This window comes from Argentina anserina, chromosome 4 (genome assembly GCF_933775445.1).
Source record: "Argentina anserina chromosome 4, drPotAnse1.1, whole genome shotgun sequence".
NCBI classification, from domain to species: Eukaryota; Viridiplantae; Streptophyta; class Magnoliopsida; order Rosales; family Rosaceae; genus Argentina; species Argentina anserina.
Window position 1 is genome coordinate 7,654,452 of NC_065875.1, and position 18,685 is coordinate 7,673,136.

The window sequence follows — 18,685 nt, forward strand, 5'->3', positions numbered from 1 at the left end:
CTTTCCAAAGAATATTGTTATGCTCAGTCCATATAGCCCACAAGGACATGAAGAAAAGGTCTCTATGATCATAACAAGAACTTGCAACCATACTCACCACCCATTCCACCACGTCAGGGGCTTTATGCTTGCTATGGGATAAAATCGGCTTTAGAGTAGTGTTGTTTGCTGTTTAGTGTTTGTTAGAATACGTACATGTATTTTTTAAGGAGAGTCTCGACATTATTTTGGGACTTTAATTATATGGATGCTTATTATAACATGATTTTAGGCTCTATGTCAACTATATTGTATTCGACAATTTTATTAATGAACGAATAACTGATGGCAGCGCATGGGCCTTTTAATTCTAGAAAAAAAAAATCGACGATTTTGAAGTACGACATTTGTTCTTCCAAATGTTGAAGAACGAATCTACTGTATAAATCTGGATTTATGTAAGAACAAAGCGGAGACGATGTACCCTGGAATTTGTTTTTAATATACAGTTCCAAAGCTATAGTCCTCCCCACTAAAACAAATGTGGCAATCATTATCGAACATGGGTGCCACCCCATAGTTTGACACTTTATACCCCCAAAATTCAACTACTGCAGCCTCTAAATTATAAGTAGAATCTCCCTTAAATTTTATCAAGTGAAAGACGACTCAATCCACACAACAATGTCCACATTGTACTGCTTCACCATCACGATTTCTCTTCTCCTTATCTCAACCACATATGGATACGCTGCACCAGCAAAGCAAACGCAGCAGTACGTAAAACTCGCCTACGACTTCTTGGCTCCTCAAAATGCTGCTCGGGCTGCCGTCCGAATGACGCCTTTGGTTTGGGATGCAAAGCTTGCTAGGTATGCACAGTCATATGGAAACCAGAGACGGTACGACTGCGCTTTGAGGCACTCGAACGGGCCTTACGGCGAGAATATTTTCTGGGGTAGTGGCAATGGGTGGACGCCAGCTCAGGCGGTCAAGGCTTGGGTTTCTGAGCGGAGATGGTACGGTTACTGGTCTAATTCTTGTGCGACAGGGCAGGAATGCGGGCATTACACAGATTGTGTGGAAGGGTACAAAAAGAGTTGGTTGTGCTAGAGTTGATTGTTTTGGTGGGAGGGGTGTGTTCATGATTTGTAGCTACGATCCTCCTGGGAACTATATTGGGGAACGGCCTTACTGAATGTTGAAATTGCATGCTAGGTATGTTTATGCATTCTACTTAATTTGTGGAGTTTGTTTCCATTATGTGACGTTCTGTGGATCCGATTTTTGCCAATCTATAGTTTAGATTAGTACTATATGTCAATTATATAATAATTTGTACGAGTCCAGATGATGAGTACATGCATGGCTGGATCATTTTCCTTTAATTAGTTTCTTGATCTTGTCTTTATATGTTATTTTGCACTAAATAGTAAGATATTGGCCGCCTGAATGATCGAGTAGTAAGACATGGACTGTAAAGTTTATCTATTCTCATGAAGGCATGATATGTACAAACGGCCATTTCTCATTGCATTATTGCAAGAAATTAACAATCATTACCCTACAATAACCTCAATATATAGAGTCAATCCTCAATCTACAAATAAATTGATGGATAAACTAATATATTGATACAAGAGATTGTTTCAATGGGAGAACCAGTACAGGAGTGCAAGGGTAGAGCTTGAAATTTAACTTGGTGGCGGTAGCACGTGGCACGGCAGCGCACTTGAGAGTTTCTCCGGTGTAAAGGGGGGTTTTGCTCGACCCTGAAAGGCTGAAACTCTTATCATCTACAAATTATATATTTCTCAACGCCAAGATCCATATATAATCCGTAACATACTCAATCATCACTTTTGTTTGTCTTAATTAATTAGAGGAGTGCTATGACAACATAATATGACGTTAAATTCGGCGTTGTAATCATACGTGTCATGACATGTCACATTGTCACAGCAACAACTAAACAATTACATAAAAATATCATTTTAAATAAAAACACAATGATATCTTTGTTAATCTAACGGTTCTAAATTATTATAAAAATATATTTTTTTTGTTTTTATCATTTCTTTTTTTATCACAATAATGCTTTTGAAAATACAATTTAAAAAATTAAAATTTACGAAAATATGCTTGAAATATATGTGTGCACGCGCGAAATATATATATATATATATATATAATATATTTATTTTTAAATTTCAGACGATGTAAGGTAACTACAACATTTATATTTAGATGAAACTTTTAGTAAGATTATTTTGTTTTTTTTTTCTGAATTGAAATATTCTTTTGTTAGGGTATAATCGATTTAAAGGGATATGTAAGGTAACAAATGTTATTTTTCCTAAAGTATACATATCTTAATTAATACCACATTTAATACAATTATATCCATAGTAATCTTTCTAGTGACAAATATGTCAAGATTCATGATTTTTATATTTAATTAATTTACATTTACGATTAATTAATGATTATAATTAATTAATACAATTACAATATAGGCACTCCACACACACATGCATATATATATATATATATATATGTGTGTCACAACCCCGAAATTCGAATGATAAAAATTCAAATTCGAAGCCATGAAAATTGTAAAACAATCTCAAATATATTGAAATCATCTTATCATAACAGTGTATCGAAACTGAGTCCACAACATGACTCAGTTCAATTGAATAATACACAACCAATGGAAATGTAAAATTCACTCAATCCTCACCACGAACAGCATAAAGAAATCTTTGACAATGTTCAGAGAAAGCCCTCTAATTCTGCTAATCCACACCTGTATAACTATCTCTTACACCATCGAATAGGTGCACCGGAATTGTAAAACAAATCCGGTAAGCTTTGTAGCTCGTATAAGTAAACCAACAATATAACACACATAGTATACAAGAGAAAATAATGTAAACATTTAATTATAAATGCACTCATGAGTTACAGGATGACACATCTGGATGTCCAATAATATCTGAAAATAAGAGTGCTCATGAGACATTAGGCAACCCATCTGTTTCCCAAATTACATTTATAATACGGGTACTCATGAGACCCAGGTACTCATCTGTTACCCCTCATGCGGTACGCTGTCAGACATTGGAAAACTCATTTGTTACCCAATATCCAAAAATATGGGTATTCATAAGCAGGTAGCCCATCTGTTACCCCTCATGCAGTACATCGGCACACAAACTAGAGCTCTAACTGCATCGTAACTTTTGCCCGGCCAAGGCTAGGTTCCGACATGCCAACACGTCCGAAGACTAGTCCAGAGACAGAAAAACACGTCCGAAGATAGAATAACACGTCCGAATACAGAAAACGTTTTAACAAAACTCAAAGTTAAAACCACGTACAATAACAATCCACCCATGTTATTGTACTACAACAAGTAACTCTTCCTAAAAATAAAATAAATATAGTTGCCACAGTATAATTCATTTGGAAATAAGAACGTAACAGTATATAATATAACAACTCATATATATGTATCGTATTTACCATTTTATACACATACACAACCCACTATATTATATACATGTCATAGTTCGATCTTTTTAAGAAAACGTATATGAGTCACCACTAAGATTTACTCACATTCACCACAGTCCATAATCACAAAAACCTTTTCAAAATCATTTATTAAAATAGCGTTTCACTTACCCATGAACCGTAGGCGATCAAGTTCATGTAATTTAAACCAAAACATATTTTTAAAATAATTTTTATAAACAAGCGATGCAATGACTATGGTGACAACTCAAACTAAATTCAATAATTATAATACTACTTCGATCATGATGATCATTGTGAGGTTTACTCACCTTATTTCCTGCGTGCAACTTCCACGACACTGAAACTAAGTTCCTCACTCGTTTCGTCGGTCACCTAATAATATGATAAAACTCTTAGAAAACGATACGGAAAATATCAGGTGACGATTTCAGTACAGCTAAATGTTGTTCATAAAACACTGTTCATGTTTTACTGTTTACTAAACACTGTTCGGTTTTACTGTTTTTCAGAATACTGTTCACATTTTACTATTTTTCATGAACACTGTTTACTGCCCGCCACCAATGACCACCAAATTTTCCCACCACAATATAAATGACATTTCTAACAACTTTCTAGTTCACCACAAAGTCTAATTCGGAGCCTAAACAGTTCAATTTAACAAAAACCGTAAAGCCCCAATTTAAAACCTAGGATTTCTTTTTTGTTTATTCTCCTAGCACACAACGATTTGGGTTAAATATTTTGGAGGGTTTGTAGTATGGAAGAAGACCTTCAAAATGAGACAAGAATCTTACCGATTGGTTGCCGGAGGAGGGAGATCCGACGAGTTGAAGTTCGGTGAAATATGCATTTTCGGGAGAACTTCTGGGCTTCACCGCTCCCAAACAGCGGCGAGATGGAGGGTGGCACTGCCACCAATCGACAGGGGATGCACCAACCGTTCAAACGTGACCGGTGCGCTGCTCTATGTTGGCCGGACAGCGGAGATCCGGCGGCCCAAAGTCGGTTGTTCGGGGAGAGAATTTCTGGATTTTTTTCGGGGTGAACAATACCCGTGAACAGTACCCATCCGAATTTCTGATTTTTCTCCCCATTTTTCTCTTTAATTTCCCTATTTATACTATTTTCCAAAAATGTCCAAATACCTTTTTATACGTAACTTCTTCATACGAACTCCGATTTAGGCGTGCCGCGTGTCCACGAATTCGTATCGACAAGCTCTACGACTTTCATGTAAGAAGTTTTCTAAGAAACCCAATGAGTCAAAAGTCAACTCTTAGACTCGTTAAATTGAACGTTCCCGAACAATTAATGTTTCGAACCCTTTCGTTTTCATCCTCGTGAAATAAAATTGGATAATGACCAACGTAATAATATGAGCGAACTCATTGGAAATGAGATATGAATTTTCGGGGTATTACATTCTACCCCCTAAAAGAAATTTCGTCCCGAAATTTAAGCGCACTACTCAACCATTAATTCTCAACTTCTTCCCAAAACTTCAATTCACATTCCCCAATAATTTTCCTCTCTATGATGCCTCCACGAGGCGATCACAGCTTACTTTTCTTCTATCATGGTGTTATATAACTTCACTGTGTCTGCAATGAAATCTAAAAATGAGCATGATAACACCCATCCAGGAGAACCACAACTCGAACATCCCTGATCAAATGCAAAACAAGATGTTCTGCAGAACAAGACCTTTAAGGGATAAGGCGGATTTAAAAACGAACTTCACTATTCAACCAAATTCCAATAGGTCATAACTGCATTTACTTATATAACACACATTGAGTGCAAAGATGTACAACCTTAGCATAGGCACATAATATACCATATGTAGTTGAACCTGCTAGATGATGAAGTTAGTATACTAACTTTCCAGCCTTGCTCCCGCAGAGTCCAGCGTACCCTTGATGTCAACCTTGCTTCCTTCCCACTCCCACCACCCCACTATAAGTGAGCCCTTCAACTAAATAGTCACAAGGCGCCACTCTAATAGTTTTCTATTCAGGGAAAAATAAGTTCAAAGGAACATATTGCACAGTAGGGCATTGAGGAGACAAGTTAGACATCATTGTCTTAAATGTCACCTACTTTTGAAAAAGTTCAACGAACCTTACATGTGACTTCTCTTCTTTGACAGATCTCACTATGATATTGAATAATGATGTTTCGAGGCTAAGTGGTCTCCCACATCATCACTACATAATCTCTATTTACACTATGTCGCTTTCAAGTCTTAGAAACCGACATTTCCAAGTCTCTCGAACCATTATAGTATTCAACTACTCCATACCTCCAACTTCTTCTAAATAGACCATCTGTCACATGTTCTAACATTAATAGCCACATGTGAGCCACCCAAGTTAGCATGCTTGTAATGGAACCCGACCATCGATAGATGATCCTCCCGAAATCTAATGATGTTCTCAGCATAGAGACATCTACATACCCCTTTATCTAATTTACCAATCCCTTGCGATTAACAGGCTATACTCACGTCATGAGTTAGCCCCTACCACTAAGCATGGTAAAAAACTCTCGACATCTAACATGAGTCAAATCAATGATTAACACATGCCTACTACTTACATCACACACAGTGGTTTTCAAATAAACATGCTTTATCACGACAATACCTTCATGACTTCACCACAATGCATTGCTAGAATCACGAATCTACCATTCATTCCAATCAACAAAACAATATCCTTTCATGATCATCTCATTATAATTCACAAAAGTTGTCATGCATGATGCCCACACAAACACCTCATTCGTAAAGGCAACACGATAAGAATCATAACTCAATGAGTCCACGACCACAACAAAACAACACCTTGGACTAAGAATTACTCTCGAATAGTTCACCAGAGAATTGACTAACACACACAAGACAGTAGAGAGCCTCTACCGCCACCACAAGAGAGATGCATCACGCACCCTACCACCCTCACCAATTCTCATAGTTGGAAATCAATTACAACTAGATGCTTCTATGAGTGGTATGTCATAATTTGCAGGACAAACAAAGAACATATTTATCTCCTTATAGCGGAACATGAAACTTAGGTGGACTTTCCAACACAATTCCTAACACGACCACAACTGAGACATACCATACTCCCCTGCTTCATGCATACCTCAAAGGCATGACACATGACACCACACAAACACCCCAGTGGCACCATCTAAAGTATTGGTTTCCCTACAATTGTAGTACTAATAAGTTCAGTAACTACTTCAACAGAAATATGATGTTGGGTCCACCATCTCTTCCAGACTCACCCATAATTATCGATACACTACCACTCTAAGCAATTGTTTCTTTACTTTCATGAAAAACCCCTAATGGCCACCTAATTATTTTGAGAAGCCAAATGCTCCTGCTCAATTGTCAAAGCATTTGGCGAAAACAACTGCTCTGCAAGCAGCAATTAAAGCATAACTCCCTTATCATAAAATTTAGCCATTGTTGAACTCTTGAGTTAACATCTCCTTATCCAACAATAACTAACCTGATGCCTGATGCATGGAGAGAACTGAGCCTCCAAGTCTCCAACACTAAATACCACTTGTACTTGGAAGAAGTATTCGGTCCTCAACCGATCCTTTACCAAAGTTAGAAGGTCCTCGTCACGAAAAATTCGTTAAAACAACACTAAGCTAACGCCATCTCATTCCTTACCTTCAATAGAATTACTTCACCACCACTGCGTCTCATTTGGATCAGTGGCATAGCTACGTTCCAATTCTCAACACTAGACAAATGATTCATTTCACGACAGATTAGCGTTCTCAATTAAATGCTCTTCTAGAAAATAATTAAATCATGACGCCATAAATGAAATTTCCCCAACACCTTAGATTTCTTGGTCAGCCAAGAACAATGAGTAACATCAATTGTCTATAGCCCAACCAAAACAAGTTGAAATGCAACGACGACATAATGTGAATCTCAACTCAATAATTGCATCACCACATTAAGGATGTATCACACACCCTACCACTCCCTTACCAATAATGTTAGAAATGTTTGTCACGAAAAATTTTCGTTAAACCACCTTCAACCTATGGTCTTCACATCCCTTACCTTGAAAACAATACTTCAACCTCATTATGCCTCAATTTGGATTAGTTGCATAACTAAAATCCAATTCTCAGTATTGGAACACTCAATATCCCTCAATGCAGGATCAACGCTCTCCATCAAGACTTCTTGATAGGTCTCTACCCTGATCAAAATCTATATACTCAAACCAGATAGCATTCCTGTAACTTCTTCACCCTGAGTTGATGGTAACCGGATCTCATATCAATCTTAGAGAATACCGTAGCCCCTCTAATATGATCGAACAAGTCATTAATTATGGGTAAAAGATACATATTCTTGATGGTCACCTTATTCAATTCCATATAGTCCACACACGACCGCATGGAACCTTCTTTCTTTTTCACAAACAACACCAGCGCACCCCAAGGTGAGACACTGGGTATAATGAACCCTTGGTCCAATAGCCCAACTATCTGCACTTTCAACTCTTTAAGCTCGTTCTGCCCCATCCTATAAGGCGTCTTCGACATAGGTACAATACCAGGTACAACATCAATACAGATATCGACAACTCTCCGAGGAGGTAAACTCGGTATCTCCAGAAATACCTCACTATACTCGAATACCACAACAATGTCTGTGATAGCTACTTCCTGATCCATAGACTCCACATGTGCCAAGACTCCTCCTCTCATGGCATTATCCGACTTGAGGCAACGATAACGAAAAATTGGCTCCCTGGGACTATGGAAAAACACTACCATGTCCAAGCAATCGATCAAAGCATGATGTGGCATCAACCAATCAATTCTTAAGATCACATCATAGGTGTGGCCCGGAATCACTATCAAAGAAGCATGGAACTCTACCCTCAATCACAATAGTACAAACCTTACAGATTGTCTCAAGCTCAAGCGACATTCCAAGACGTGAAGTAACACATAAAGAGCTTCTAAGAGATGTAGGAATCGACCCTAACACCTCTATTACCGAATTAGCAATACGAGAGTGTGATGCTCCCGTATCAAACATTACTCTAGTAAGGCAGTCAAAGATAGATAAGGTACCTTCCACTCCTGTGTCCCGCTATTAACCAAGATATTTATAGGGAAGATGAATCATCGAAGTATTATCACAACACTTCTATTTAGAGGACAAAACCTTCAGGTGTGGCTCCTAACACTCTTGTGTACCCAGTGACATATCAATACCGAAGAGCTTGTGAGGGGAATCCGCAGCAGTCGGGCCATCGCTCCTGGATGATATTGATAAATCCCCAAATACGCAACCTACGCTCAGATACCAACTGTCACAACCCCGAATTTTGAATGATAAAAATTCGAATTCGAAGGCATGAAAACTCTAAAACAATCTCAAATATATTGAAATCATCTTATCATAACAGTGTATCGAAACTGAGTCCACAATATGACTCAGTTGAATTGACCAATGGAAATGTAAAATTCACTCAATCCTCACCACGAAAAAGAAAGAAATCTTCGACAATTTTCAGAGAAAGCCCTCTAATTCTGCTAATCCACACCTGTAGAACTATCCCCGACACCATCGAATAGGTGCACCGGGATTGTAAACACAAACCCGGTAAGCTTTGCAGCTCGTATGAGTAAACCAACAGTATAACACAAATAGTATATAAGGAAAAATACTGAAAACATTTAATTATAAATGCACTCATAAGTCACAGGAAGACCCATTTGGATGTCCAATAATATTTAAAAATATCAGTGCTCATGAAACATTGGGCAACCCATATGTTTACCCAAATTACATTTATAATACGGGTACTCATGAAACCCAGGTACTCATCTGTTACCCTTCATGCAGTACGTCGTCAGACACTAGGCAACCCATCTGTTACCCAATATCCAAAAATATGGGTACTCATAAGCAGGTAACGCATCTGTTACCCCTTATGAAGTACACCGGTAGACAGACTAGAGCTCTAACTGCATCGTAACTTTCACCCGGCCAAGGCTAGGTTCCAACATGCCAACACGTCTGAAGATAGAAAAACAAGTCCGAAGACATATCACAGGTCCGAAGACAGAAAAACAGGTCCGAAGACACAAACTGTTTTAACAAAACTCAAAGTTAAAACCACGTACAATAACAATCCACCCATGTTATTGTACTACAACAAGCGACTCTTGCTCAAATAAAATAAATATAGTTGCCACAGTATAATTCATTTGGAAATAAGAACGTAATAGTATATAATATAACAACTTATATATATGTATCATATTTACCATTTTATACACATACACAACCCACTATATTATATACATGTCATAGTTTGATCTTTTTAATAAAACGTAAATATGAGTCACTACCGAGGGTAGGCTCGTCATAGTGAGATTTACTCGCATTCACCACAGTCCATAATCACAAAAACCTTTTCAAAATTATTTATTAAAATAGCGTTTTACTTACACATGAACCGCAGGCGATCAAGTTCATGTAATTTAAACCAAAACATATTTTTAAAATAATTTTTATAAACTAGTGATGCAACGACTATGGTGACAACTCAAACTAAATTCAATAATTATAATACTACTTCGATCATGATGATTATTGTGAGGTTTACTCACCTTATTTTCTGCGTGCAACTTCAACGACACTGAAAGTAAGTTCCTCACTCGTTTCGTCGGTCACCTAATAATATGATAAAATGCTTAGAAAACGATACGTAAAATATCAGGTGACGATTTCAGTACAGCTAAACGTTGTTCATAAAATATTATTCATGTTTTACTGTTTTACTAAACACTATTTGGTTTTACTTTTTTTCAGAACACTGTTCATATTTACTGTTTGTACGGTTCATGAACACTGCTCAAAGTAACTGTTCATGAATACTACTCGCAGTACTGTTCATCCAATTTAAAACTTAGAATTTCTTTTCTTTGATTCTCCTAGCACACAACGATTTGGGTTAAATCTTTTGGAGGGTTTGTAGTATGGAATGAGACCTTTAAAATGGGACAAGAATCTTACCGATTGGTTACCGGAGGAGGGAGATCCGACGAGTTGGAGTTCGGCGAAATATGCATTTTCAAGAGAACTTCCGAGCTTCACCGCTCCCAAACGGCGGTGAGATGGCGGGTGGCGCTGCCACCAATCGACAGGGGACGCACCAACCTTTCAAACGTGACCGGTGCGCCTCTCTATGCTGGCCAAACGGCGGAGATCCGGCGGCCCAAAATCGGCTGTTCGGGGAGAGAATTTCTGAATTTGTTTCGGGGTCAACAGTACCCATAAACAGTACTGATCCGAATTTCTGATTTTTCTCCCCATTGTTCTCTTTAATTCCCCTATTTATACTATTTTCCAAAAATGTCCAAATACCTTTTGATTCGTAACTTCTTCATACCAACTCTGATTTAGGCGTGCCGCGTGTCCACGAATTCGTATCGACGAGCTCTACAAGTTTATGTAAGAAGTTTTCTAAGAAACCCAATGAGTCAAAAGTCAACTCTTAGACTCGTTAAATTGAACGTTCCCGAACAATTAATCTTTCGAACCCTTTTGTTTTCATCCTCGTGAAATAAAATTAGATAATGACCAACTTAATAATATCAGGGAACTCATTGGAAATTAGATATGAATTTTCGGGGTATTACAATATATATCTCACCCACGCGCACACATACATATATATATATATATATATATATATATATATCTATATCTATATATTTCAAGCATATTTTGTATATATCGTATTTTTTATTACATTTTGAAAGCATTTAAAAAAATAAATGATATAAAAAAGAACTACAATATGTTTTATAATAATCTAGAGCCGGTTTGATTAAGAATGATAAGATTGTATTTTCATTCGAAAATAACATTTTGTGATTAGTATAATTGTTGATATAGCAAGGTGACGTGGGATGCCACGTGGATTGCGGCACCAGATCTGGCGTCATATTATGGCGCTAAAACATTTTCCAATTAGTTATTAGCTTGTGTACTAATGTATGTATATCCTATGATTCCTATCTGATTATCTGAATGAAGCGATACGTATATTTGAGGATTCATGCATGCATGTTATTACTTCAGCAAGTCATATGGTAACTTAAAGTCCTTGTCAAGGTTAATTTTTAGTGAGAACCATGCCCTTGTTTTGTTCGTAGAAAGGAAATCGATCAATTCCTTTTCCTCGTAAATGGAAAAGAGAAACAAGCTTCCTACTAACTTTACTTTTTTTTTTTCAGGAACGTTGAAAAGCAACGAGAAAATTAAGTTTGCGTTCATTCTAGTGTTTGATTCTTGCAAAGGAATGACGTTAAATCATATTACTATGATATACTTTCTAAATAAAGAGATTAAATCATTTAAATGGTTCTGTATGGCTTTATTGCTGTTATTCATGAATTATGATTCTTCCTGAATATATTCAATGCAAGACAAAGGGCCTTTCTTTATGAATGATTCTCTGAAAAATATAGTATGCAAGCTAGGCTAGACAAAGGGCCGGACATGAGAAAATAACTCTGAAACCAACATATATAGAATATTTGGTAGCAGTAGCATTATGGCATCATACAATCCTGCACTGGAATGTCCTATTTTTTCATAATCCGAGCAGTTGACCTTACACATATATAGACAGACAGATACACAGAAGGACTATCAAGTCCCAAGTCCAACTATCACGAAACACCAATGACACCATATAATTAAGCACTTAACTAAAATTGAACATTTATTTAATAGGGCTTCTCACCAATATAATTACCAGGCGGATCATAATTACAAGTCATGAACACATCTCCATCATCACAAACAACCCTAGCACACCCCACTCTCCTCGTACTCTTCCAGACTATCTGAGTATAGTGCCCGCACATTTGACCCTCTTCGCACATATTGGTTGCGTAAGTGTAGTACTTCTCCTCAGCCGCCCAAGTATTCACTGCGTCGATCGGAGTCCACGTCGAGCCGCTGCCCCAGTAGATGTTCTCTCCCAGCTTGAACCCGTCTTCCGGGAACGAATGCTGCAGCTTGCAGTCGGCTTTTCGGATGCCTGCCCACCACCGTGCGTACCTCTCGAGCTGGAAGTCCCACATGAGTGGCACCTCCCACTTTGCTGCCCTGACCATGTTGTGTTGGAACAAGAACTGGAGTGACTCCCCAATGCATCCCAAGCATAGTTGCTTGGAGATCCTCAGAACGGTCTCGTTGTTCGGCTTTTGCGGATGTGTGACAGGTGATTGAGAGTATGCATGTGAAGCGCAGAGAGCAAAGAGGATCAAGGTCAAAAGTAGTGCCTTCATTTTCTGTACTAGCTAACTATACTAATTAGTAATTACTAGCTAGGTCCTGTTATATGCAATTGTGTATATGATCTGCGACAAATTAAAGAGATACGACGGTCAGGAAGAGCCACAAGCTACGACGGGTGTGGAACACCACAGAGCCTATTTGGTGGTTGAGGAGGAGCCTATTTGTCCAGAAGCTAGCACAATGTTGGCTTGTAGTTATTGTATTATGGTTTTCTTTGCTTGGAGCAGTTAGCACTTATATAAACTTGTGCGGCAGTGTATGCATGATTGAAGAAGTTAGTCTCGTGAATTTGGGTATGTTGCACCCGTGAACGTCGTATGTTTTTATTAGGGAGATTGTGGCCACTATGCTCGATTGGTGGATTCTAGAACATGGCATGTGTCACTTGGAAAGAAACTTATGGCATTGTCAAGCTACTGTGCGGTTGGTCCAATTGTTGTATCTGGCCGGTTCTGCCAACGAAAACAATAACAGGAATGCATGATGCTTGATTTTGATTTATACTTTTACAGTGTTCTAGGGTTGTTTTGTTTTTTAGAATGTTCTTTTCTTTCTCCTTTTTTAGATGAACTTTACGTACTATATTGAATTTTGCGATATTCATTGTCAAAACTCCTTTATCAATAGAAAAAAAATGTTCATATAGGTTATCGTGTGTCCAGTGTCATTTGATCTAATAACACAAGTCTCTCTTAGTGAGTAAGAGGTCGTGAGTTTGACATTGATAAAACTCATTTTAAATAAAGTAATATACAACCGATTATTAGAATTTTTATTAAATTTTAAAATACAATATTATTTTGAGTAATCTTAAATTCAGAAGTTGAACAATCGTTTTATTTCTAAAGCATTCTATTACAAGCTAATGAATTAATCATATATATATATCATGATCATAATATGTATGGGGGTTATTACATTCATTCCTTTGTAACTTCTTTTTTATCTTTATGAGTTACAAACTTCCAGTGTATATAATCTTGACATCTCTCTTTCATTAAAAAAACATATAAACACATTATATTCTCTATAATTGAAGTTCTCTTAGTTGTCTTTCTATCATGCCAAGGGAAGAACTAAGTAGTTTTAGGATCCGAGTCTGAAAGTGTACGCTTACGAGGATCAACTGTTGTTATACTCTGGAGGGTAGACGCTATAAACCTGCTACACCGAGACATTATCTCCAAGAGGCGGAATCTGCTCTTACTGGCAATGTTTACACGACTTAACCTTAAACATTTCTTCGTTCAAGTGTTAGTTGCAAGCCTCATTAATCAAAGATAAGTATTCATATTATGCTATTTTATAATGATTTCAACTTAATTATTACTAATATTATTTGTTAATAATATCTTGTATTTGCATGATTTTGTAAGAGACAAAATCATGGCGACTAGAGAAGCATTCATCTACCAAATTTCCTACACTCATGTCTCTACTAGGGTTTATGGTTGGTCATGGCCATTGCTATCCTTTTGGTTAACCTTTTCTTTCTTATTGCTACTGTTGGTATCTAAACATGTAAACTGATTATATAGAGAGTAAAAACCTAAAATGGTATCCAAACTTTTGTCAAAGGTACTTTTTGGTACCTGAGAAATTTTATTACTCAAAATAGTACATGATCATTACTTTGTTACTAAAATATGTATCTCTGTTAGTTTTTCCATTAAATTGATGATGTGACATGTATTTTGCCTTTTATTGCCCAATAATTAATGGGAAAAACTGTAATTTAAAAATAAATTTTTTTTATTGTTAAAGAAACTATATATACTAAAACTTGTGTTATGATTTGTATTATAAAAGTTAGTTTTCATCTCATTAAATTTGTAAATAATATATATGTATGATTTATCCTTAATCAATGACCATATGTAATTTGATGGAAATTTGTGAGAATTTTTGAGAAAAAATAAAAGAAATTAGGGAGTGAGGAAAAATCTATTATTTTTTGTGTATAAACCATTTTGCCCTTCTAAATACATGCCACATCATCGATTTAACGAAAAAACTAACGAATATACCATATTTAGTAACGGTGTTGTGGCATCCTGACCTCGACCCAAAACTAAAAGAAATGAATCAAATCTCTACTTCCCCAATGAAACTCGAAGGACCCCAAAAGGACAATAGGAATTCAAGCGGCCTACTTTGAGAGATGAGAAAATAACACGTCGGCATGGGATTGCCAGATTGAGGTGGAGGAATTGAGCAGTGGCTCAAAATGGTGGTTCCGGAAGAGACATGAGAGAAAGATCCAGAGAGAACCCTCGTCCGAAAAGACAGCCCGAACATTTTGGCAATGATCCCCCTTCTCCTCCACCCCCCCCCCCCCCCCCCACCTTTGTTCTAATCCTCTCCCTATTTTATTTATGGTATTATCTAATGATTCATTTACCCTTTTAATTAGTAGCTCAATTCCCGTAACAACTCGCAAAATATTCTTCATCGGATGTCCGTTTATTACTGATATCTACCACATTCAAATATATTTCCAAACGAATTTTACTTAACTTAATACACATTTTATTAATGAGTCGTCCGATCAATAGCATTTTATTCGAAATGCAAACAATATATATTATATTACTTTTTAAATATGCGAGATATTACAAACTCACTCCCTTTAAAAAAAATTTGTCCTCAAAATTTAAGGTCAATGTTGATGCCTACGTATAACTATAACTTTTATACGTAGAGGCAAACACTAAACAAATTGGTAATTTCTGTATCAAGCAGTAAACATGTCACATCCCGGAAAGGAATGGGAGCAGTAGATTTGATTTAAAAAGTAGATTAACAAGCGTAACGAAATGAAGAAGTTTGTTTTGTACACTCACTAATGAAAAAGACCTGTGCATGAATTTTTTCATAATGACAAGTCTATAGATTCTACAAGAGGAACAACAACTTTAAATATTCCCGCAAATTCTACAAGTTATAAAGTTTACAAATGAAAGGCGGAAGATGGTGAAATGTCACCAGCCATGTTTAACAAATAACAACAATCCAAATTTGGAAAACTGCAAAGTGGTGACAAGTACAACATAAACAACCTCGGAATTACAAATAATGACACCAATTAAAGAAAAATAACTATAGGCATAAATAGAGACAATGGTTCTCTAACGTAAGACTCCTAGCTCCGAATAACAGAATGACATGCAAAGACATTGTAGTAGGGGTGAGCGTCGTCCTCGCTTGCCCAGTAGGGGTCAGCCCACCCATGAATTTGAAAACCAAAACATGTAAGGATATGAAATAGATTTTATAAAACGTTTGAGTCTAAGTTATTTGGTACCGTTAAAATTCTTTTCTAAAACCATGCAGGTTTAATAAACACATCATGCTAAAACAGTAGGGATCCCTTTTTATAGGATTGTAATAAATATAATGGAATGCATGCCCAATCCTAACGACTAGGAGGCGAACGAGTCACCTCTTAAATCGAGGTTAACCACCCTTATTGCTAAAAACAATAAAGGAGCAAGAGTGTTCATTCAAGACAATACCCTAAAATAAATGAATAGCACACATGGTGGAATGGTAACAGGGCATTGCCCCTCCGGAGGATTTACGGATTCGACACAGAGGGGTCTTGGACTGGTATCCCAGAACCTCAGTACTCTCAGGTCTATAACACTCTAACAATCCTATTTTAAAAGTTGTCTAGCATCTGGTTTTCACAAGCATTTAATGCATCAATAGTAATTCAAATAATAATTTAATCTCGAGTCCTAGACTATGAATTTCATATAATTGGCTAAAGCAGCATGAGAGGGTTAGCTCCCCTACTTGGAATGACGTGTAGAATCCCCGAGTCCATAACGTATGCTCCCGCTCCAATCTTGTTATCCTAAATGTTGATCAATTCTCGAGTGATTTTTGAGGCAACGATGCAAAAATAATTCATCTTCATTCTAAATGTAGTAAACAAGTTGACTCGATCTTCAATCCTAGTTTGACAAAGAAAGTCAAAGTTTGACTTTCTATTGGCTAAGTCTTCCCTAGTTTGACCAGGAGTTGACTAAGTTGACCTTATTCGACATTTTTATCAACTAATTCTCGGATAACCTGAAAACAGTCTAACCTTAATCGTCGAATGATAATAAGTATGATTTAAGGTTATTAAAGACACTTAGAATAATATCGATGATTAATTTAATTACCGACAGATTATCTAAAGTTAAAGAGTTCTCGATTTCCGAACCAGGCAGGAATCGGAACTATCGATTAGTCGTCACCAAGTTGAAATAACATTTTCACTAAGTTATGTTAATTAAAAAAATAAAATCGTAAAAACTTTTTTTAATAAAATAGTAAAAGGTAACATATGGTAAAACTGTAAAATTGTAGAAATTAAATAGTAAAAACAGTGAAATAGTACTTTATGCCAGGGACAGAACAATAATTTCACTTAGTCGGTAAAAGTAAAAGGGTAAACTGTAAATGGTAAAAACCCATTTTCATCCTTATCTCTCCAATCACAATCCGGCCTCCAAAACCATCTCCAATCAACTCCAAACTAACATACAAGACTTCTAATGCTTCTCAATTAATCCAACAAACAACAACACACAACACATAAGAAAAAAGTAACAAAATGCTACCTTAACAAACTTCTGTTGATAATAACTTTCATATACGATATCCGATTACGGTGTGCCATGTGTCCACGAGCTCGTATCGATGAGCTCTACAACTTCTGTGAAGGAAATTTTCAGAGATGAGTGACATAATAAAAGTCGACTCTTGAGCCATAGAAAACGTAACGTTTTCGAACTTAAATTTCCGAAATCAGTTTCATTTCGCAAGATATCGACGAGAAGGCGTAAAAATGCGATTTTACTCAAATTACCAAGGTTAATAATCTACAAGAATTATATAAATTAAACCCGAAAATTCAGGGTATTACATTCTACCCCCTTTAAAGGAATTTCGTCTCGAAATTCAAGTTCTCTACTCAACAAACAACTGCGGATATCTTGTCCTCATATCCGACTCTAGCTCCCAAGAGGCATCACCCTTATCATGGTGACTCCACAAAACCTTAACCAGTTCCACCTCTTTTCTACGAAGCTTCTTTGTCGACATATCCAAAATCGAACCGGCTCGATAATAAAGGTGGCATTCTCCCTCACCTCAATGGAGCTATGATCAATCACATGTGACTCATCTGGTACATACTTTCTCAACATGGAAATGTGGAAAACGTTGTGAATATCTGACATGCTCGTAGGTAAACCTAGCCGATAGGCCAAATCTTCTACCTTCTCAAGAATCTCGAAAGACCCAACATACCTCGGAGCTAACTTTCCATTCTTGCCAAATCTCACCACACCCTTCATAGGGGAGACTTTTAAGAACACATGGTCACCAATCTCAAAATCGACATGTCTCTTCTTTGAGTCTACATAGCTCTTCTATCTACTCTGGGTTGTTCGGATCCTATTTCGAATAATCGAGATCTTCTCCAAGGTTTCCTGAATCACCTCATGACCCATTAGTGCTTCATCACCAACTTCGGCCCAACAGATAGGTGATCTACATGGTCTACCGTAAAGAGCTTCAAAAGGTGTCATGTCGATGCTAGAATGGTAACTATTGTTGTAGGCAAACTCAATCAACCTTATCCTCCCAACATCCTTTAAAATCAAGAATACAATCTCTCAACATATCCTTCATTACTTGATTCACCCTTTCTGTCTGCCCATCAGTTTGTGGATGAAATGTTGTACTCATATCCAAGGTAGTACCCAAAGCCTTATGTAAACTACC

At 37.0% G+C, this 18,685-nt stretch overlaps 2 protein-coding genes across 2 annotated transcripts; one reads left to right on the forward strand and one right to left on the reverse strand.

Annotated features, from left to right (window-relative positions):
• The first annotated feature begins 541 nt into the window (after positions 1-541).
• Positions 542-1,237, forward strand: LOC126792115 (pathogenesis-related protein PR-1-like). The gene is given in 3 exon segments (XM_050518603.1): positions 542-545; positions 638-1,049; positions 1,051-1,237. Coding segments are annotated over 3 exon segments (543 nt in total). The 3' UTR covers positions 1,178-1,237.
• An 11,001-nt stretch (positions 1,238-12,238) lies between these two features.
• On the reverse strand, positions 12,239-13,054 carry LOC126791401 (pathogenesis-related protein PR-1-like). The gene has a single exon (XM_050517851.1). It carries the CDS (start codon positions 12,892-12,894, stop codon positions 12,328-12,330), a length of 567 nt encoding a protein of 188 aa, XP_050373808.1. The 5' UTR covers positions 12,895-13,054; the 3' UTR covers positions 12,239-12,327.
• Between the last annotated feature and the right edge of the window lie 5,631 nt (positions 13,055-18,685).

What these genes read in the sequence shown, in the direction of transcription:
- LOC126791401 (XM_050517851.1), bottom strand. Translation starts at nt 12,894, where the DNA reads ATGAAGGCACTACTTTTGACCTTGATCCTCTTTGCTCTCTGCGCTTCA.